We start from the raw sequence: 22,685 nt of genomic DNA, 5'->3' as shown, positions 1-22,685 counted from the left end.
TGTTGTGAGCTAACCAGGGACTGCTGATGTTAAAAATGGTGTTTTGTGCTAGAGATTGCTCCGAAAGGAGAGACGCTGGATGTGGAATTTAAGTAGCTGGGTTGCTGTCTAAGAGGACTGAAGATTTAAAAGGTGGAAGCGGGTGGACAGATCGGAGAAGACACAAACAAAGTCTGAGTTGGGTGCTGTGGAGTCATCTCTGTGTAAAAAATAGAGAAGAGCTCTTCGAACTGATTCCTCCATGAGGGACTGAAGGTTCCCTGATGGAGAAGGGTTGGCAGTATTTGCTAAATAATATTCCGAATGGTGTGCGACATGTTAGAGGCTAAGTGGGTGTGAGGGGTGGAAACAGGAGAATGTTCAGTGTAAATTCTCTGTGAAAACAGTGACACCTGCACTAATTGTTCCGCTGCAGGGCAGCCAGGACACTGTCACCCCGTTTGCTGTGACAGTGCATTGGACATTTTTAAAGCCCGAAAATCCAGAGTTCTTTTTTGGCTCATTGGAGCAATTTAAAGAATGTATGTTAGCCAGAAAATCAAGAAGCTGAGGATGGCACGTTAGTCTATTAAACCAGCTCCCTTTTCCATCACCATCAGATTCTTTGGAGAGCGTACTGTTTTGTAGGTCTGTCTATTCGAAACCTCTGAACTCTGTTAGTTCTGTTTAACGCCAACTTAACCCAGTGCTCAGTAAGTGCCGAGCACTGCCCTGAAACGCTTTACAGAGATGATCTGATTCAGTTCTCACGATAGCTCTGTGAGGCAGATGCTGTTATCTCTGTTTTACAGGCTGGGAAACTGAGGTACACAGAGGTCCATTGCCTTGACCGAGGTAGGAAGTGGCAGAGCCCGGACGTGAGGCCAGGTAGCCTGGCTCCCATCGTTGCACACCTGACCATTCCTTCGTGCGGTGCCCCTCCAGGCCCCGTGTCACTCCCCAGAGTATTCAGTGAGGGAGGCCTGTGTTTGTAACGGAGTTGGTAACGGCCCTGTAAGCTACAGTTAGCTTTCATTCCAAGAGCAAGGAGTCCGTTCAAATGTAAACTTCCTTTCCTTGAGTCCTTTTTTTAGAGGAACATAGAACGAGGTGCTAATCAGAGATCCCTATGTCTAACTAACCCTTTTAGAGAAGGGGAGAGGTTACATACAGGCAAGGAGAGCCCTGGGCAGAAGAGGGGCCAGTGACCTGGTCCAGAGGGTTCATAGGCGCAGGACCGGACGCCTCACACCGGAATACACGTCCAGCAGCTCTTCGGACGATCAGGAAGTGTTTGTTTGCATGCTCAAGAGTCCCCAGTGTTCTCACGGGCCTGAGGAGATAAGCTGAATCAACACACGGATCAGCACACGCCTGCCTAGAAGGAATTCAGGGTTTATTGCCCCTGGGTAGCCCAGGCGCGGAAACTAGTGCATGCACAAGACAATAAAAGTGCTCAATTGAGACTCAGGATCATTAGACCAGACACCAGCCTATAATAAGGTGCTAATTGCACAGGCCAGACGTCAAGGGCGAGAAAGAGGTAAGGAGTGGCTGCTAGCAGCTAGCAGGCACCAAGAACCTTGAAGAGATGGTGTGAATCTGTCCCACCCAGCCTTCCCCCATGGAAGCGGTAAAAGCTGCACGGAAGAGGTCCCGTGCAAGGCCAAGTTCGTGGTGCTGGAGTTGCAGAGAGCTCTTAAAAGCCCAGCAGAGGAACAAACGTTTTATTCCTGGTCTTAAACAGAGGTAGCCAAGTTTTCATGAGCTACTGGTTTTTTTGGGGGGCAGGTGTTGTTTTTTCAATAGATCTGTTTCCTTCAAATGCTTTGCATCGGTCCTGTCTGCACCGTGTCTTAAAGGATACTCGATGTAAATAACCGGCCACAGTCTAGCCAGCAGGTCTGTCGTGCTGCCCTGGAAATTACAACTTGTGATTGATTACAACGATAGATGAATTGGTAGGAATACAGGGGTAAAGCTTATTCTCATTTAGCTGAAGGGTCCTCACAACTGTGTCATTTTGAGAGGGTGGCAGAGTACTTCCTATGACTTTGACTGGGACACGTGCGAGAAGGGGGGTCACATGTCCTGATTAGCAAATCTGGAAATATTCTCTTCTCTCTCTCTCTCTCTCTCTCTCTCTCTCTCTCTCTCTCTGGAAATATTCTCTTCTCTCTCTCTCTCTCTCTCTCTCTCTCTCTCTCTCTCTCACACACACACACACACACACACACACACACACACACACACACACACACACCACCCCTAAGAGCAGTAGGAAGTAACCGAGCCTGAGCCTGAAGGAGACACAGGGGGGTGATGTCTGGATAGCGACCTGTTGTGGGGAGAAGAGGCTGCTCCCGTGCTGCCTCGGGTTTCTTCCTGTTTTTACATTTTTCAATCCTTTGCCTTCCTCTTTGGAAGCAGATGTCAAATGGATTCATCCAGGAAATGCCGGGAAACTGCCATCTTTTTTCGTAGTCTTCTCCAAGCTGCAGCCTTCCTGGCGTGCAGACTTGGTGATCGGACTGTGGACTTTCTCAGGCCCTGAGACACCAGCATCTCCCCCGCAGGGTCAGTGGGGATGGAATGCCCGTGGGTGGGGTTGCCTTTTCCCTTAGGAAAATGAGCCTAGTGGGACAAGTACGGTCCCGTGGCAGCAAGTTTTAACTTCGCTATGTACAAAATGTACATTTCTGAGCAAGGAATAGTAGCAGGGAGTCTAGAAAGGCAGGTTGTCTGGGAGGATAAGGGTCTATGGTGGGAAGACTACTGGGCCCTGGCCGGGTGGCTCAGGCGGTTAAATTGTCACCTGATGCACCAAGGTTTGGGGTTCGATTCCTGGTCAGGGCACATGTAAGAATCAACCAGTGAACGCATAAAGAAGTACGACAACAAATCCATGTTTCTCTCTCTCTCTAAGAAAAGAATCAATAAAATGTTCTTTTAAAAAAGGAAGAAAGACCGGGCGTGACGTGATATCTCATTGTAGCTTTAACTTGCTTTTCCCTTACGACCAGTGATGTTGACCACTTTCTCGTGTATCTTCTTTGGAGAAATGTCTCCAAAGGACACATATTAAGGTCCCTTGTCCATTTTTTAATTGGATTATTTGCTGTTGTTTTTGCCATTGCGTTGTTGAGTTTTTTATATACTTGAGCTATTAACCCCTTATCAGATACAGTTTGTGAATATTTTTTTCCCATTCTATAAGTTGTCTCTTCTCTTTGTCGATGGTTGCTTTTGCTGTGCAGAATCTGTTCAGTTTGATGTAGCCCTACTTGTTATTTTTGATTTTGTTTCTTGGGACTTAGGTGTCACTTAGGTTTCCATTTCTTCTGGGTCATGCAGTGTGCTGGCACACAGTTGTCCCCGCTAGCCTCTTACGGCCTTTGGGGTTTCTCTGGCATTCATCGTAACGTCTCCTTTTTTACTTATGGTTTTGTTGATCTGGGTCCTTGCCCTTTTTTTCTTGATAGTCTAGCTAAGGGTTTGAAAATTTTGTTCATCTTTTCAAAGAACCAACTCCTAGTTGGCTCGTTTCTATTATTTTTTCTTTCCTATTGTTTTTGTCCTCTTTTATTTATTTCTGCTCTATTTTATTATTTCCTTTCTTCTCCTCACCTTGGGCTCAGTTTGTTCTCTTTCTATTTCCCTAAGGCACAGAGTCACGTTGCTTATTTGGGATCTCTCTTGCTCCTCAGTGTAGGAGTCGATTGCTATGAACTGCTCTCTTAGAGCTGCTTTTGCTGCGTCCCACAAGCTGTGGTGCAGTGCCGCTTCCATTTTAGTTTGTCTCCAGAGACTTTTTAGCTTCCTCTTCAATTTCTTCTTTGACCCATTGTCTGTTCAGGTCGTGTCCCTTCTCAAAACCAGGCACAGTCCCAATAACTGGGGCTCTCGTTCTCTCTCTAGCTCTTCTTCCAGAACCGTGCAGGCACTTTTGTTCTTAGTGCCTAAAAACAGACCCCAAGCCTTTGCCTGGGTGACGTCCCAGTGGCTGCATGTCGGCACATGGCACAGCGTGGGGTCGGGTGCCACTTTTAACACCGTAAGTGGGAACCTTTGCGGATTGGTCTCTGCCTGGCATGGGTGGGCTTTGTCTCAGAAAAAGCAGTGTGCTAGAACTGGGCCCCACATGAGGTATTCCCTAGCAGAAGCAGATTTTAGGGACAATCTTAGGGTGACCCTTGGCTTGTGGTTCAGCCAGGGCCCCACCTTAGGGTGCAAAATGTGGAAGTGCAGGCCTGTGGCCGCCCGAGGCCCGCCGGTGTGGCCCTGTCTGCCCGACCTCGTGCAGGCGAGAGCACCGGACTGTGAGCAGCCCGCGGTTGCAGGAGGAAGCATCCGCGCTCCTTCCCCGTTTGTTTTCTGGCTATCGGGCAAAAGGCAGGCTCTAAAGTGAGGAAAGGCGTGGGAGTGGATCCTGTCTCACTGTTTCCTGGAAGTATGAACTTGGGCAGACCTTTCCTTGCCTCAGCTTCCTTCATCTCTGAAAGGGGAGGGAAACTCGGGGTCAGACAGGATGAGGGTATCTAGCGTCCAGCCCAGGGGCTGGCAGGCAGTAGACATTCTACCTGACGGAGGCCGGAAAGCAGGCCAGTGTCGGATGGCACCATGCCCCTGCTCGCAGAGGGTTCCCGCACTGGGAGGCTCGCACTCCTCGACAAGCACGGACTGGGTGGCCAGGTCTGTCATATGCTGTTGCCTTCATAAGAACCCCCTGCTGGGTTGCAGGCTCCCGGGAAGGAGGAGTTAATGCAGGAGGTGGCTCTAGAAGCAACTAGTAGATTCATTCATTAGACCCGGAGAGGAAGGTCGCCACCTCTCCAAACGGTTTAGGGAAGACCAGTTGACTCCGGGAGCTTCATTTTTTTCACCCATCTATAGAACAGGCTGGACCAGATTTTGGAAGACGTCAGCTAGCCTAGTGGAAATATGGTCCAGAAGAATGGGCATTACAGGCCCCCAGTGGCTAGTGGAAGGGACGTCTGCTTAGAGTCCTGGGTTCTTAAAAGAGTCACAGCTCAGTGAGCTGATCCTTCCCACTCACCTGAGAGGCGGAGGCAGAGCCAAGGTAAACTGGCTTCTTCCCAGGGCCCTCAGGTGTGTGTGAGGGAGTAGGAAGTAGAACTCCTGTTTCCTGCTTGGTCATTCCTCCTCTCTGTGTCTTGCAAAAGAGAGACACAGAGAGACAGAGAGTGGGAGAGAAGAAGCCATGTGCTGTGCTCAGATGTGGTCTATGCAACCAGCAGAGCTACCTTTGAACCCTGGCTTTACCACACCCTCCCTTTGTGTGACCTGGAGAGTATGAACCAGAAGCTCTGCACCTCGCTGCATCCACTTACGCAGCCAACAGAAGCTGCCGAGCTGGGCTGCTGTGAGGACCAATTAATGTTATATGTGGTCCTGTTTTAAAGTTGTCTCGTTAATTTTTCTCATTGTTGCAACACACAATAAAGCACACCCATAAAAAGGAGAGTTGAACGTGTGGCCCACATGAATGGTGGTTCCTCCTGGTCCCCAATGTTTGTGGCACTTGTCGGGTCATCCTATATGAGGGGGTGTATTTTTTAATAGTTCTAGAAAGCTGGGAGGCAGGGGCGGTTGCAGTAAGTGTGGGAACTCCTCGCCGGTCCGCATCCCAAACGGTTTTCTGAAAGGAAGGCCCGTTGTTGGAGTCTGCGTGCACCCAGCTGCGCTTCATGGGGAGGTGGCCAGTTCCGAGGCAGGAAGGCAAATCTAACTTCCCACTTCCTGGTTCCCTCAGTGAGCTTGAGTGGGCGTAGAGTTTGGTTTGGGGATGCAATGTTTGACTTTTCAAAGTTTTCTGTTGGAGGTTAAGTGTGGCAGAGACAGCGGACAGGAGGGAGAAACCGTGCAAACCTGCTGGGAAAGCTCCCAGAGAAGAGGCCAGAACGCTCTGCCCGACTGAGCAGCTTCCCCCACTGGCAGAGGGTGGGGCAGACGATGAGGCACCTTCCCTCTGGAGCACACCTTTTGAAAAAAGTTTAGTGACTCATTCTGGGGTTTGTTTGGGTTTTTTTCAGTGAAATATTTCAAACATAGTGATTCATGGTTCATTCTTTCTTTTTCTGAGAATCCTCTAAAATGGGTATAAAATGTATAGTCCTGTGATTCTTATACAAATTAAGATAATTGTAGCCCAAATCAATTAATTTTCACTTTGATCAGATTCATTTTTGAAGCTTCCAGGGTGTGGCCCATTTATTCATCTCTGAAGTTGTGTGGCCGGCCATGAATAGTTTGATACTTTATGTCTATTACTCTGAAGTGGCAGAAGTTCTAAACGTTTGAGACTGTAGGACTTAAACCATAGGTTATCGATCTACTGGTCAGGACGAATGTCACTGGAGAATTAGGGAAGAAATATCAGAAAAGATGCTGCCCTCTTTCCGTGGACCTTTCAAGTGATCGTTTACTGAGTCGACTGGTGAAAGGTAGTTGGGGCTGGACTCCCACGTTCGGGGCACTTTCGGGAGGTGCCGGACCAGCCCCCGCCAGCAGTCCAGCACCGTAACTTAGGGAAACGGCAGCTGTTCACCGGGGGCAGGTGCTGGCCTGTGTTAAAAGCCTCCTCTTTGAGGGTTGCTGCCACCTTGCCGACGTTCAGGGGTTAGGGAAGTTGAGTTTCAGCTACGTGGTTCCTACCGGTCAGGACCCAGTAAGGATGAGCCTTTATTTTTCTATTCTGTTTGTTTATTTTTGAGCATTTGTGTGGTCCTTATTCTCTAAGCCAAGGGTAAAGCACGGCACCTGATTTTGAGTTGATCAAGCCAGTCTCCATGCAGACATTTCATGGAGGCCCACCCATCCAGCACCCGCCCCCCCAGCACCTCACTCGACCTGCCAGGCCCACTCCCGGCCTTGCCCTTGGCTAAGCAGCTCTGCACCTGGCTCCCTGCCCTGCAGGGATCCCGCCCCTTCTGGAGCCCTGGCCCTGGAAGAGTCTATTTATCTCACTTCCGGGTTGGGGGGGTAGTTATTTGTTTTGGGAGGAAGGATCGCCTCTCGGTGGTGCTGCTCCTCAGAAACCTGCGTGTGAGGGTTCGTGTGGGGGTGTCATTCTGGTTTACACACCCATTCACTCAAGGAACACTGATTGGGCATGCGCTCCTGCCAGACTCCCGGCTGCCAAGCTGAACCAATGGGACTTGCAGGTTAGTAGGGAAAAAGCAAGTAAGACTGGTCTTACCGGACTGGAGCTGGGAGAGAGGACTGGGAGAGAGGACTGGCAGGGCCGGGCAGGGCCAGCAGCACGCACGCACTGTGTGTGGCCCCTGCCCAATTCCTTCCTGCTCCGTGAATGCCCTTTTGAGTCGAATTGAATTGAAGTAAAGACACGTGGTAGAGAGGAAATAGGGCAGGGGAATGGGGTGGAGGGGCCCGGTGGGGGGAGCTGGAGGAGGCCGTCCCTTTGAGGGTACAGCCTACAGCCGGGTGGCTGGCAGCAGTGGCACTGTGGGTTCTGGGACCGCCAGCCTCGAGTGTCTGCCCCAGCGGCCTGAGCAACCAGTCCTGAGCAAGGGCGCCGTGGGGAGGGGGTCAGTGGCAAAGAAGCACTCAACCCTGAGGACCTGCATTTTCCTGATTCAGAACGGGAAAGGAATAGAGGCAAAGTTTGCTTTTCTGTTATTAGGGGCAGAGTAAGGGGAATGTGTACAATTTGTTTCAAGGTGGGTCTTTTCCCCAGTGTTTCCCAGATTTTCATTTGGCTAATTTAAGAAACAAATCCTTACTGGAAAGCTACTTCCATTATTTTGACACTCTGGAAAGTATGGGTTGGAAGGCGTCCCTCAGTTCAACGCCTGGTGTGCCCTCGGCTGGTCCCAAGTTCGCACTCACCAGTGAGCAGTTGTGGGAAAGCCGGGCTCCTCGCACACTCCCCGGTCCCACATTGTTCAAGGGCGTGCTGGGTTCCTGAGTGACAGTCACAGTCCACCAACTCCATGGTCCTGCTTGGTGCACCTCCACCTTCCAGAGTATGGCCACAGCCCTGGGTGTGAGCAGGCAAGGCCTCCCCATGGTGGGCCTGGGACCACAGAGCTCACACGTGCCTCACGCATCTGTGTGATGAACTCACGTGGTGAGTGGCGACCGTGTGCCCAGCACTGGGCTAAGGAAAAGACAGGGCATCCAGCCAGCAGCAACCGAACGGTGGGAAGGCATAGCTGGTGCTCGCTCCCCAAAGGCCTGCTGCCGGAACGAGTCCCCTTCTTTTACAGACAGGTCCAATGGGGCTTCCTTTTACTTGATTTTCCAGCCCACAGCCAATTAGCAAAGTACACAGAGAGTACGTGGGGCGGCTAGGTAACTGTAGGCACAGAAATGGCAGCAGCCAGGAGTGGAGGAAGGAGACAAAGAACCGGAGGCAGGAGGTGCCGCAGGTGTAATGGTCTGAACAGGCGAGGGGGCGTGAGATTGCAAGGCCAGTGAACCCCGTACCCCTGAGGACATCGTTACCTAACACACTCCAGTAATTGGTGTTCCTGGTAATGACTCTTAATCCTTCCAAAGAAATGGATGGCTATTGTACTTCAGACAGGAAGCAGCCAGTTACCTGGAGATTTGCTTGCGTGGGAGGGCCTATTCGTCAGCAAAAGCACGTGTGTGGAGTGTAACTCTAGTGTAGTTGAGCAGTTGTCTTATCTGCAATTGAGAATGAGCCACCGCCTGCTCTGACTGTGCAGTGAGCAAAATGTAATCACCACAAGCATCTCAACTTCACGGTCAGCGAGCCTCCATTGCCGAAAACTGCGCCATTTACCATCCTTGAGAGCTGTTTCATGGAGCACACAGGACATGGGGAGATGACGCTCAGGGGACAGGTGGTTATGCTGCACCCGGGCAGGTAGGCTGATGTGTGTGGTCACTGACCGTCTCTGCCATGCCGAGCTGTTCTGCAGGGAAGCAGGAGTTGGGGTGGATGGAACTCTGTTATTTCCAGGGTGGGGTACCAGTAGGTTTACGGTTGTGAGTACCTGAAACAGAGAGTCTTCTTGTGTTACCGTTTAGTTAGTTACTGTGTTACTTTCTGTAGGAACAGCTATAAATCTACTTCGGCCCCACCCTGTATTTGGTAGGTAACAGCGGCCTCAAACACCAGTCGGCAGACTTCTGCAAGGCGCCAGGGAGCACAGTGCTTTAGGCCTGCCGGTCACAGGTCCCCGTCGGGACCACTGGACGCTGCCGTGGTGACGCAGCAGCAGACAGAGCCGCCTGTAACCGACTGGCGCAGCTGCAGTCCAGTGGAACTTCGTTGATTTCAAGCTTAGGTAGTAATTGTGAGAACATCGGTGCTGTACACGCAGGTGTGCGTGGCAGCAGGAAAACCCAGAGAATGGTCGCCTCTGGAGGTGGTCGGAGCGTTGAGCTGCGTTCGGTCAGCTTTTGAATCATTGGGATTTCCTGGCAACTCACCTTTCGTTTGTTTGGTTCTGCTTGCACAGAGTTTAGAATTTTAGAATTTACTGGGCGTAGGTTGAGGTCCAGACATCCCTGGTCTGTGATCTGCTGTCCTGTCTGGTGCTTCGGAAGGTGGCCCTGCATCTTTCAATGCCTCTGGGTTGCCCCTGGCAACGCTGTTTGCCACTGTCCTGTGGAGGTCACAGGTTGCTTATTAGAAGACTGGTCGGTGGACATGGGGAACGGCTGCTTTTGCCCTGCTGGGGCTGGTCACTCTGTATGGTCATGCCTTCGTGTCCCCAGCTCCCAACACAGGGCGTGCAGCCGGTGTCAGTCACCAGAGTCAGTGTGTCTTTTCTTGGACGGTACCTGTGTACCTTCGAACCACTAATTCTGTGCCACCCTGGGAGAAGAGGCCCAGGCCTTACTCTTTGATGGTTGGTATGTGCAGCTTTGAGTCCAGAACGTCTGTCATTCTGAGTGGTAGTTACGCCCTGCCCTCTCAGCTCTCTGGACACACGCTGCTTTTCCATGACTGTACTGTAGCCGATCCAATCAGAATGCTCTCTTTGGTTTTGTTTTTCTTTTTAAGATTCGATGTATGTATTTTGAGAGAGAGGTAAAGGGGAGGAGAGAGACAGGAGGGGGGGGGAGAGAGAGAGAGAGAGAGAGAGAGAAGCAATGTGGAAGAGAAACGATCAGTTGCCTCTCTCATGCCCCTGATCGGGGACCTGGCCCGCAACCCAGGCTTGTGCTCTGACCGGGAATCGAACCGGCGACCTTTTGGTTCACAGGACGACGTCCAACCCACTGGGCCACATCAGCCAGGGCGCTCTCTCTCGCTGTGGAGGGCAGTGGAGGGAAAGGAAGAGGGAGCGGAAGGGTGAAGACAGCCTGCTCGCCCCTGGTGCAGAAGAACACACGTGGCCAGCTGCTTTTGAGTGACTGAGAGGTGGCCTGAGTTTTCAAAAGCCTGAGGTGTCACTTACTGTGCTTAGACTGCACTACAGGTGGCTTTCCCATGGCGCCTACCTCTGGAAGTGAACTTGAGCCGCTGTAGTTTCTCACTGAGAAACCTGATCAGTGACCCAATAGGCTGTAGAGTTTGGGATGGAGAAGCAGAGGAGGGAAATCTGTACTCACGTGTCTCGCAGAGCGTGCTGTGGACCGGTGGACTTCGGTGACTGGCCCTTAGTTACTTCACCGCTGTCTCCAGAGACCCGAGCTGCAGCGGGCGGAGGAGAGAGTGTGTTCCTGGCACTTGTTCCTGCAGGAAGGGATCTTCCCTGCACGGGGCGCTCCAGTCTGCAGCATCACAGGCACCTCCGACCCCCGCACGCCAGCCCTGTGAAGACTGCGCGGGGGGGCACAGGGGCTGGAGGTGGTGTTCTCAGCCAGGAGACACAGGCCAGGAGGTCAGGGAGCGTCTTCAATTCGTTCTTCCACATTCCCGCACCGTGCCCTGTCAACCCGGTCTCCGAGCCCTGGACGAGAAACCATTTTGGCCACGGGACGAACAAGCCAGGCTTCTTTCCAGAATGTCCCCGTCCTCGTGGCTGTTCTGCCTTTATCACTGGCTGGTGCAGCGCAGTAAGGTAGAATGTCTCCGTGGCCGCCGTTTAAGGCGAGCCCTGGCTGTGCCCTGCCCTCCTTCTCATCCCCCTGAGCCCCGCGGAGCCTTGGCGCCGCTCTCCGGGTTCGTCTGTGGTGTGGGGGGCAGCGGTGCTACTGCTGAGGACGGTTGTCCCAGGGGGCCCGGTGCTCCCCCTGTCCCTTGTCTTTTAGGTCCCGCTTTGAACACACCCACTGAGACACTGTCTGCCCCGAGATCCCTAGCAGGCGAGGAGACCTGCTTCTAGTCCCCTCTAAGTGGGCGTGTGTGTGCTGCTGACCTTGGCTGACCGTGGGCAAGGCCTCTGCCCTTTGAAGCCTCCCCTTCGTTGTCTGTCCCACGTGACCCACTTGGGGCGGGGCGGCCCTGTTTCACAAAGTCTACGTTAGCGCCCGGGGGGTGGGGGACTCACATGTTAAAGGAACAGAGGTCTAGGCAACGTGTCTGCAGGAGGTCACTTTGGAAAGGTCACTTGTCGCATCTGCTAGATGACAGCACAACACCGAGTCTCTGGGTCTTCTCTCTTTCAGATGCCAGTATGGACAGAATAGCTTATGATGCTCATCCCGACCCACCACTTCCGAGACATTGAGCGGAAGCCAGTGTACCTCCAGCCGGAGAAGTGCGTCCCGCCTCCCTACCCCGGGCCCGCGGGAACCATGTGGTTCATCCGAGACGGCTGTGGCATCGCCTGTGCCATTGTCACCTGGTTTCTGGTCCTCTACGCAGAGTTTGTGGTCCTCTTTGTCATGCTGATTCCGTCCCGAGACTACGTGTACAGCATCATCAATGGCATTCTGTTCAACCTGCTGGCCTTCTTGGCCCTGGCTTCCCACTGCCGGGCCATGCTGACGGACCCCGTGAGTATGTCTGGGCTTGTTTTGACCAGCCCACACTCTCCTCCTCCGGCCCTGGCATGGCCCCAGCCTGCATGTCCCCCTGACCTCAGGAATGCGGAGAACAGGGGGGCCGGGGCTGGGGTGGGAGAGTGGACTCGCGCCCCACTGAGGAGACGCTGTCGGCGTCACCGCCTGTCTGTCCTGGGTGGACGATACTCTGTGTTCGCTGGCGTGTGCGTTAATGGGGCATGCTGGGGAGACTTTGGTCCAGGCGAAGCCCGGCTTCCAGTTAGAAAGGTGCCCTGAGATAACCACGGAGCCTGGGGCCAGGGGAGGAGCGGAAGGAGCACCGGGGGTTGGTCAGGGCAGGACAGGGCTTTGCGGCAAAGACGGGACTGGAGCTGGTGGATTTGAATAAAGCCTGATCCGTTCAGGATTCTGCAGGGGCAGGGCCTTCCCTTTGGGCGAGGCCCACCCTTCCCTGAAAAGCGGGACAAGCCTGTTTCACGTGGCAGCAAGTGCCTCCTGGTGAAGGCCAGGGCGAGAGCGGTGGTGTTCGCCTGCCCGACGACGTAGCCAAACACCCCAAGCCGTGCGAGGGGCTGTTGAGTGTCAAGCGCCCTGGCGTTAAACCCCCTGTCCCGTTCATCATCGTGTGCGGGAAGCACGAGAGTGTGTCATTTGGTAAAGACCTCCTGTGTCCAGTACTGGGGACAAGTGTGTTTGAATTGAGAAAGGGAAGCACTCCGGTGACGGTGGCAGCGGTCACACAGATTTTGAGCCCGTGGCCCCAGGGAAAGCTCAGTTAAGAGCTAGTTCCCGTCTCGAAGGGCTCCAGTTATTTCTGGGTCAGGTGGTGGACTGTGAATCCCTCCCAAGGGAAAGCGGCTTTCCCCGGCTCAACGACTGTCAGCAACCCGCCCAGACAGTGCCTCTCCCGGCGCGGGCGCCTGGGCAGATGCACTCCGGGAGGCAGGGGCCCTGGGGCCCGTGTGAGTGCCGCTGTGGCATCACCGAACAGCCGGCACCTGAAGGAAGTGGAGTGCCTGGTTCGAGCCGGACAGGTCCCAAAGCACGGGGTACGCAAGGGCTCTCCCGGCCGCATCAACTTGGTCGTACGTGTAACAAGTTAAGGCTTTACTCAGAAGGTTCTATGATGCCCTTGCTACTGGGGATACCGAACTCAAAGGTAGTGTTTTGCTCACCATATCATTTAGTTCCTATTCAGCCCCAGGCACTGTTGCTGCCTTCCAGGTGCCCCCTGTCTAGAGAAGCCAACCCCGAGCCATAAAGGCTGTGGCAAAAGGAAGCACAGGTTGCTGCGGAAAAACAAGGGAGGAACAAGGGCGGGGACGTTAACCGATCTAGGCAGGGTGGCGGCCATCAGGCAGGAGGACACAGCGTCCCCGGCAGAGGGGCAGCACGCACAGATGCCGGAGTACAGGGGTACGGCCCTTCTGGGCAGCCCATGTGCCGTTTCGAATGGTGGGACTTGGGAGGAGAGTGGGTCTGGGTGGGCCGATCGGGTGGGGCGTCTAAGTGGATGATAAGGGGCAGCCTGAAGCCCCTGAGGGTGTTAAACAGAACAGTGACAAGAGAGCAGACTGTCATTTCACAAGGGCCACGCTGGCCACAGTGAGGAGGAGCCCAGCGCACCGAGGGTGGAAAATGAGGGGCACGTTTACTGAGTGGGCGGTGTGCCCTGTGAGCGGTTCCGTTCTGAGTAGTGGACACAGCCCGGAGCAAGCCAGACCCGAATCCCCGCCCCCCTGCATCTCCCGCCCGCACATGTGATTGCAGAAAGGGACGGGGCTGTGACCACAGCGAGTGCTGTTGGGGTGATGTGGCGACCCTTACGGGGCACAGGTGGTCTCAGGGCCTCTCCGAGGCAGTGCCGTTTGAGCTGAGACCTGAGGACCCACAGTTGCAAGCCGGGCAAATGAAGGTCTGAGGGCAGAGCCTCCCAGGATGAGGCGAGAAGACGTGCGAAGGCCTAGAGGTGGGAGCCTGTTGGAGAAGCGGGACTCAGACCAGGGTGACCGAAGCGCGCTGAGTGGGAGCAAGGGGGCTAGTCGAGGTGGAGAGGGCTGCAGAAGCCAGGTCCTGCAGGGCCTGTGGGCCTCCTGAGGACTCTGGTCTGTATTCAGAACACAGTGGGAAGCCATCGGAAAGGCATGGTGCCACCAGGCTTTGTGCTCGGGATGGGGCTTGGGTGGGGACCAGCGAAAGCAGGAACACGAGAGGTATTGTGGTGGTCCACGCAAGCAAGACGTGTGGCTCAGGCCGAGGTGGGGGCGGTGAGGCTGGAGGGAAGCTGTTGGCTCTAGAGTATATGGTAAGCCACTAATTATCACGCGGGGCCGGATATTAGAATCCCTTGGGGAGCTTTTAAAAGTATGGATGCCTGGGCCCCGCCCCCAGAGAGTCTACTCTAATTGGTCTGGGGCGGGGGCCTGGGTATTGGGACTCTTTAAAGCTCCCAGGAGCCCCTCAGGTTCATCCAAGTCTGAGGACCACCATTCAGAAGAGCTGACAGAATGAAAAGGGATCAAAGAGTCTGAGCAGCGGGGCGGGGGCTGGGGGTGGTTGGTTGCTGGTGCCATTTATTGAACAGGGAGAGTCTGGGGAGAATAGATGTTAGAGAGAAATCAAGGCTTTTGTTCTGGCCGAACTGTGTCTATATTACATGTAAGCAGAGAGGCCAGGTAGGGGCTGGTGGAGGGGCAGGGTCAGAGTGGAGTGTAGAGGTCACTGGTTTCTAGAAGTCACATGAATCAGGGAACTGGGTGGCAGGTGGGGAGCAAGGAGGGGGACCTTCCGCCCAGCATTCCTGCCGCCCTCACTGTCTCCAGGGGCCTCCACAGTCTGGCCCCTTGCAGCTGGACGCGTAGTGAGACCGAGGTCCTCACTACAGTATGGCGCTCGGCTCCAGTCCCAAATGAGTGAGAGCCACAGCCCGGGTCCCAGACTCCAGCCAGCTTCTCGGGGTGTGTCTCGCTGGTGGCCCCAAAGAAAACTGGGCAAAAATACAAAGCATCTGTTAGATATCAACCATGTGAAGGGAGCGAGTCAACGCATGTCCGTCCACCAGACAGGCCCGGGCTCAGGGTCCTCTCAGGCTCCTCCTGTCCCCACCTGCCCCCCCCATCCCAGTAGGTGACACCTTATACAAAACCCAGTGTGTAAACAGAGAGGTTGCACTGGGGCTTCACAGGTACAGAGTGGGCGCCCAGACCTCACACAGAAAGCGGTTCAATTAGGGGTTCCTCATTAACGCAGTGGGGGAGGGGAGGGGGTGTTTTTAGAAAGGCTCTCTGCAGGGTTCTAAGTTCCCTAATGGGAGTATAATGTTTTGTATCTCAAGAATTCACGGTAGCCTGTAACTTTCAGAAAAAGTTACATCCCGAGGTCATAAGTAAGGTATGACAATGTGTACATGGTGTATCATACTGGTTTGTTAGTATTAGTAGTAAAAGATAAAAAAAGTGTCTTATAGTCTTCCCCAAATAGTTACTGTACCACCTCCAGCTTTGAAATTCTAATTCCAATTATAGCATCAAAACAGTTGCAGCCTCGGTACTTTCTGGACCATCAGCAGTCGTTTAGTAAGTGGGTCCACGCAGAGCTTGAGCAGAAAAGGGAAGCGGGAAATGACTCACAAATGTCTCAGCAACCCCCTGACAGTGAAGCTGCCCTTTGAGAAACGGGATGAAAGGGATGGGCCTGTAAAGAGAGGGGACAGATGGACAGAGGGGACGAGCTGGGGCAGCAGCTTGGGGCAGACCGGTGTTTGATGCCTGGCGCCCTCTCCTTGCCCGCCCTGAGGTTGTGTGATGCCATCTCAGGAGCTTTCCTTCCATGTTCCCCAATCACTTCCGATGCTAGAGGAGGAGGAGGAGGTTGGGGAGAAAGAGAAGAGGAAAAGACATCTGAGGCCGCGAGGGAAAGGGAAAGTGCGCGGGTCACACACTCCTCAGTGCCAGGGGCTGGCCCGCCACTCTCCAGCTCTGAGAGACGGATCACAGACAGGTCACAGACGGGTCACGGGCCAGATGGGGTCTGGCCTGATGGGAATGAGCCTTCCAGGAGGTTTGTGCAGATGGAGTCACCCTGGAGGGGCAGACCTTTAGAAACACGGAGCTGTCCACTGCTGTCTCTATTGGGAGCGCCCGGTCGCCCTCTGCAGAGTGGGAGCTGCTCTCCTAGCCCTTTATGGGGGTCCCCAAGGTTCACAGCACATTCTGGTGGCCGGGACCTTAAAACAACATGGGTGAGGTGGGATGGGGAGCCCAACCGGGGTCTTCATTTAGGAAAACTCAGCCCATTGAGAGCTTCACTCCCCAGGGAGATGTCCCCCTGTGTACGGGTGACAACAGTGTCTTCCTGCTATAGTTTTGTGGCTTCAAGACCCATGAAAGTTCATACGGTTGCCTAAACTGAATCTTAATTTAATTTAACTTTTTAATCTTCACTCAAGAAGGATATGTTTATTGATTTTAGAGGGAGGGGCAGAGAGAGAGACATCCATGTGAGGGTCGCCCCCCACACACGCGTCCCGCCCAGGGATCGAACCACAGCGTGTGGTGTACTGGACAGGGCTCCTACCGGGCCCCCGCCAGGGCTGGACTCAGTCGCTCATTACATCAGAGAGAATTAAAAGTAAGGCCCTCTGGGCTTTTAAATTGTTCTCTTATCCTCTCTTAGTTATGCTCCGTCTTTTAACCCAGAGATTTCCACGTACGTCTCCATTTCATGTACTTAGTAGATTGTCTCTTCACAGAAAGTTTCAGCATTTTGTTTTACTTTCAGTTTTATTTTGTATTGGTTTCAGGTTAAAGCTTAGCGTTTGGGGGGGTTGTTTGTTGGTTTTTGGCCCTCGGGGCTTTCGTGGGCCCTCTCCTCTGCCTGGGCCACGCCCTGTGCCAGCCCCTGCGAGAATCGGCCCCGTGGTGGGTGGTCTGGGCCCGCCTTCCCACGGGGAGTCACGTCCAGGCCCCGACCCTGCACTGCTGCCTCCAGAGGGGCCCTCAGCTGACTCGGCGTTGGGTCACGTGCTCCAGGAAGGTGGGCCGTGTACTTTGTGGGCGGCTCCTTCCTGCGGTGTGCATGCGTGGCTGTGTCCATTTATTTACATCTAGAAACTGCACCGAGGTGAGCTCCCATTCCTCGTGCTGCTGGGAAGCTGCTGCCCCCTCTGACAGCCCACCCCGGTGCTCCCGTGGTCGCTGGGGGCCTGTGCGGCGTGTTCCGCGTCACACGGTGTCCCGGGTAGCACTCTGCATCTGCACGGCCCCCGCCAAGGCTCTCCCCAAGTTTGTTTGCTCTAAAATTCCTCTCGTGGGCTTTTCTGGCACCTGACTGTGTTTTGCAAGCCAGATTTTTTTTTTTTCCTACTTCATTTTTGAACTTTAGAAAGATTTTTGTTGAAACCCTGCAGACAGTGGAGGGGGCATACAGGATAAGACGATGACCACCCAGGTGGTCACGTTTTTGGAGTTTCCTTGGGAAAGTTGTCAATAAATATTCATGGGTGTTGGCATAATTCGGAACACTGAGACCCCAAGTCGGGGTGGGCGTGTCCCGTCCCTGTGCGTGCAGCCGCTGCTTTGAAATGACTGTGTCCACGGTGGAGTGTCAGAACCGACGGGGGCCCCCGTCCAGCCCGGACTGACGCCTGTCCTTTTCCGCGCAGGGGGCAGTGCCTAAAGGAAATGCCACTAAAGAGTTCATCGAGAGCTTACAGCTGAAGCCCGGCCAGGTGGTATACAAGTGCCCCAAGTGCTGCAGCATCAAGCCCGACCGAGCGCACCACTGCAGGTACACGCGGCCCGGGCGCACCACCCGCACGCACACACTCCCCCGCGGGTGCCGCCGGCCACAGGCTCCGGCACGTCCCCGCTCTGGGCATCGAGTGACCCCCTGAGCTCACCAGACTCAGGACCCGGGCCAGCCCTTGACTCTCTGCCGTGCTTCCTAATCTGGAAAACCCAGGCGTTCCCTGTGCTTCCCGCCTCACGGCCTCGCTCCTTCAGGAAGGGCACCTGAGAAGAAGCTTTAGAAAGTCATTCTCTGGATGTCTAGTACTTGACCCGTTTAAGGGGGGAGCCTGTTTTCTTAAACCTGACAGGGAGATGGGGGGTCGTCCTCGACTAGACGCTTTTCTTTGAAACAAAACTGCAAGAAGTTATGACGTGGCAGGACTCAGCCCGAAAAGTCACGTCCCCGTCTCATGTGTGGTGACTCTCCCCATTCGGGCCAGATTTCTCTGAGGACATGTGGCTGAACTGCAGGCTGTCATTACAGAACAGCAGACACGTCACTCGGCCCCTTTCTCAGGCCGGTGTGTGTCTGGGGGGGCCTTTCTGTCTCGGAGGAGAGCGCTCGGCCTCCAGCACCGCCGTCGCGTGGTCAGCCCCTGAGCACCTGCCGTGTCCCAGGCACCCCAGCCCACCTTGTTCTTGTCGGTCACCTGATTCCGTCCCCACGGTCGCTCTCAGAGCTAGCTTTGCTATAGGAACGACGCCCTGAGTGAGGACTTAGGGCTCAAGGGCGAAGTGGTTTCCTCCTTCCTCCCTGGGCCCTTGGCCGCCGCCTCTGCCTGGCGTTCCCTCGCCGCCTCCTTGCCTCTCTGCCCAGGATGGTCTGAGGGAGGTATTCCCAAGTGCTGGTCAACAAGTCAGCCTGAGCCAACAAGAGCTGCTGATTCCCGTGACCTGAGGGAGGATCCCTGACTCAGGAAATGTGTGCTGACAACCGCTCCTTTGTGGTGGCTTGCGGTGGCCCCGCTGTGTGGGCACCCAGAGCTTTGCGTGCGCAGAACCCCTAGCACAGCTGACCGAGCTGGGCCCGGGGCTGGCCAGGCCAGGAGCCCTGCTGCCTGGTTAGAGGAAGCTGGTGTCGGTCTCGCCTACTCAGGCGAGATGCTTGAGCCCAACTGTCTGGTTCCTCTCCTCGCAGGAGAGTCCGTGGGATTTAAAACTCTCTCCATCCTCCGAGCCCTGGTGGCCTTCACCAATACTCCCTGAATGCGGGGCGGGAGGCGTTCCTTCCAGCCTGGCGGTGTGCGGGTGGGTCTTCCAGCCGAGGAGAGGCACTCTGGAACCCCAGGCAGGTGCTTTTTCCTGGCGTCGAGGGCCACAGAAGCAGGTGGAAATCCCGTGGAGGGAGCCACCTGTGGTCACGTGGACGACCCCGGTGTTAGCTTTATGTGTTAGGTTCTTGCACAAGGTGGGGGAGACCTCTGGCTTTGGCCGAGCCTCACACCCCTCCCCCCGCCGAGCGCACGCTAAGGCTGGGACGCCGTGGCCTGCTCAGGGCAGCGTCCAGGCTCTTGGTGTGTCTCTCTCATGGGATGGTCTCGTGGGATGGAGTTTATGTGGCTGTAGTATTGTTTCTGAAGCATTGTTCTCACATACGTTATCTGAGCCCTGGGAGACCTCAGGGCTGGTCCTACAGAGGCTGGTTTGGAGAGGCCAGGGGTTGTTTTGCTCAGAGCGGGGTTCCGAGAGCAAGGTGCTCTCTCTGCTGCCTTACCCCGAACTGTTTCTGAGCGGGGGCCAGGCTGTGGTAGATGCCTTCTTTGCTTATTTTTTATTTTTTTAATATTTTTTTATTTTTTAAAGGGGGGAAGGGAAGGAGAAAAAGAGGGAGAGAATCATCGATCAGTTGCTTCTCACATGCCCTGATTTGGGGACCCAGCCCGCAACCCAGGCACGCGGCCTGACTGGGAACCGAACTGGTGGCCCTCGCTTTGAGGTGGAAACACCGCTTGGTGCCACGTGGTACCTCTTGCTGTGTCCTTCTCGCTTTCCCTCCTGGGGCCACGCAGTCAGACGCGGTGCAGGCCACTGCCAGGTCTGCCCTTTTCCCATCCGAGAGTCGGAGCCCTCGCCCGCTGGCCCTTGCTTAGCGGGAGCCCTGGCGTGGCTCCGAGCTGTGGTGGTGGACGGGCGCGGCCCCGACCCTGACCGTGGGGCCTCCACCCAGGCAGAGCGGGTGCATGCATCCTCCGAGGTGCTGCTGAGTGAGTGCTGCTGTGGGGAGGGACACGGCTGTGTCTTCATGGTGGGCTGTCACCTGGGGAGGGCAAGAGGGCCTCCACCAGCCCCTCTGGGCCTCAGTTCCAAGGAGGGGTCCTTCTACCCGCTGGAGAGGGAACCCGAGCATAAAAGAACCTGAAGGCGTGTGAGCTGATGAGCTTCTCGGGCTCCCTGAAGCTTTTGAAGGGAATGAAAAGTGGTGGGAACCTGGGAGAAGAAGCCGGGAGAAGGACCCTCCCTCTCCTAAAACAGTGGTTTAAACACCTGGAAGGGGCCTGGGAAACCCTCCACTCAAGATGCGCGGTCCTTCCCGTGACTGACCCTGCATGCTTAGGACTCGCTGCCAGGCACTGGGGGCCCGTGCCCGGAGCCCCCGCCTACAGCCCTGGCATAGGGGACTCGGACATGGCGCCCGAGGGCTGTGCCCAGAGAGGGCAGATGGAGGTGCCGCAGAGAAGTGGCCAGAGTCAGGGAGGGGCCCTCAGGGAGCCTGACCTGGCCGCTGTGCGTGGGCTGCCCTTCTGTGCCCAGGGAGGGGGCCCACTGAGCCCCCACTCACTGGGCTGTGGGGGCTGGAAGAGGGCTGATGCTGAGGTGGCCGATTCCCCAGTGGGGTGTCAGAGGTGGTGGGAGGCCCACATGTTTTCATCCTCCTTGTGACAGATGGTGCTCACAGTGGAACAGCCCGGCAGGGTGTGGGCTGCCACCACCCTGGGCCTGGGCTGTCCTTCACTGACCTGCTCAAGGACCCCCCTGCAGGCCCCAGCCCTAGAGCCCTGCAGGCTGGATGTTCTGGGAGCAGTGGGGGAGCCGGCCTCTGCACTGTGCCTCCAACCACCAGCATGGACAGACACTCACACATTCACACGTACATGTGCCACCACCCGGCGGGGTGGGGGGGCTGCCTTGGCATTTCGTGTCTTTGTAAACCGCACACACAGACCAGTGCTCTGGACAAGTTCTGCAGCTCTCAGAGGGCTGGACTCCCTGTCCCTGCTGCCTGAGGATTAGTTCTCTGATTTGGCTGGTGAGACAGAGGCCCATGTGCGGGTCAGCTTCCCCGGGGCACGCCTGGTCCCTCCAGAGAGGCCGGGAGAACAGGGCACGGGTTTGCCGAGAGTGTGGGTCAGTGCTCCGCAGCGCTTGGCGGATGTCCAGCCAGTGGGCGCCCCTCTGCTGCTGAGCAAACAGGGCCCCGGAGCACCCACTTGAAACCCTCTTAGAACTAAGTGTCACGGAAGAGAAAGTGCTCCAGAGCCTCGAGCCAGGCGGGAGGTGGTTCCCCTCAGGAGTTTGTTCCCCACACGGTGGGGGCTCAGAACCCCCAGGGCTGATTGTCTGGGATGGACTTGTCCCGAGAAGGCCTCCGAGGTGGGGGCTCCCAGGAGGGATGGGGACCTGGCGGCCAGCCGAGTCGCAGGGAGCGCGCTCTCACTGCCTGCTGGCCGGCACTGCACACATTCATGGCGGGAACGAGCATTACCAATCGAATCGATAATACAGCAATTAATAAATAGTAACACAAAAATAAAGTCTTGTGCGCTCACAGCTGTCAGCCTCCGTTTGCCCACCCCATGTGCATTATTCGCGTGCGTCTTGTAAATTGGCAGCACGGGGCAGGGGAGCGAGCGAGCACGGGCCCTGGGGTTGCTAGCGTCCGACTTTCTCTTTACTTTGCCCACGCCCCCTGCGTGCCTCCCCTTCTCGCCCAGCGCTCTTGGCCCTGGGGGGTTCTGAAGCTGGGCCAGCATCCCTGAGGTGTGACCCTTTGAGGTTGTAGAGAGGAAGAGGGTGGAGACCAGAATGACTCCAACGCTGGTCTGCACCTGCCGCGTCCGTTCTCGCTGCTGCTTTGTGTCCGTGCTTATTTCCTGTGGACGGTGGCTGGAGGCTCAGGTTAGCCCGCGCGACCAGGGTGGCTCAGCCGACCCGGTGCCTTGCCCCCACAGCAGACGCCCTGCTCAGAAAAGGCCGCCCTCCTCCTGGGGGTGGGGTGAGCCCTGTGGCTCCGCGTCGCAGGTCACATCCGTGTCACAGGTCCCAGCAGCCCCCCTCTGAGTGGGCCCCCCTCAGAGTGGCCCAGGAACAGCTCACTCCTCACCCACGGGAGCCCTGCCCGCTCCAGCAGAGCGCGAGGCCAGCCCTTCCTGCAGGGCCAGGCCACGCACTGTCGGGGGGCCTGAGATAACGTGAGTGGGAAGAAAAGCTGGCGTGAACCGAGGGACTTTCAGAAAAGAAATCTAATTGTATTATTTCCAAGCTTATATTTATAGCATTTCCAACTGTTTTGAACACAAAGTGCCCCCAAGATAAACGTTCAGGAACCATTTTAATAAACTGAAAAGAGGACGGGTTTGGCGACCCCGTCTGTGGGCAGGCGGGCCTTTCTGTCTTGAGCTTTAAGGCCCCACGAGCCTTGTGCTCTCGTCTCGTGTTATGGCTGGTGTGTCCTCAAAGGGGTGGCCAGGGTGTTGGCTATTAAGTAAGCTTGAAACCTTCCAAAGGGATCCCAGTAACAAGTTAGTAATTTGCAAATGAAATGACCTTTGTGCTTTTGGGGTGGTGAGGTGGGGAGGCTAACTTTGTTGTTATCTTAGAGCTGAAAGGTTCCTGGAGGCGGCTTCCTGCTGCCCTGAGACTGTCCACACTGGACCCAGCTCTGCACTCCCCGGGCTTTTTCCTCCCGCAGCCACACCCTCCCTGGAGGTTTCTGCTGAGGAGCTCCCTGAGCCGAGAGGCCCCGGCCTGCCCCGGTGTTCGGTCTCTCTGGGGAATGGGGAGCAGCGG

At 55.4% G+C, this 22,685-nt stretch overlaps 1 protein-coding gene across 4 annotated transcripts in view; it reads left to right on the top strand.

Annotated features, from left to right (window-relative positions):
- ZDHHC3 (zinc finger DHHC-type palmitoyltransferase 3) overlaps positions 1-22,685 on the top strand; it is a 38,197-nt gene that overhangs the window by 1,703 nt on the left and 13,809 nt on the right. For 3 of the 4 annotated variants that reach the window (XM_024566040.4, XM_045199725.3, XM_053930471.2), the window contains exons 2-3: positions 11,551-11,880; positions 17,552-17,676. In XM_024566040.4, coding sequence (XP_024421808.1) covers positions 11,575-11,880; positions 17,552-17,676 — 431 coding nt within the window. In that variant the 5' untranslated portion in view covers positions 11,551-11,574. Of the gene's footprint in view, positions 1-7,005; positions 7,164-11,550; positions 11,881-17,551; positions 17,677-22,685 lie in introns of those variants that run through there. The other variant, XM_045199724.3, reaches the window with a different exon arrangement.

The sequence above is a fragment of the Desmodus rotundus genome, chromosome 8, assembly GCF_022682495.2.
Source record: "Desmodus rotundus isolate HL8 chromosome 8, HLdesRot8A.1, whole genome shotgun sequence".
Classification (NCBI taxonomy): Eukaryota; Metazoa; Chordata; class Mammalia; order Chiroptera; family Phyllostomidae; genus Desmodus; species Desmodus rotundus.
This window is presented reverse-complemented; position numbering and strand designations above follow the sequence as displayed.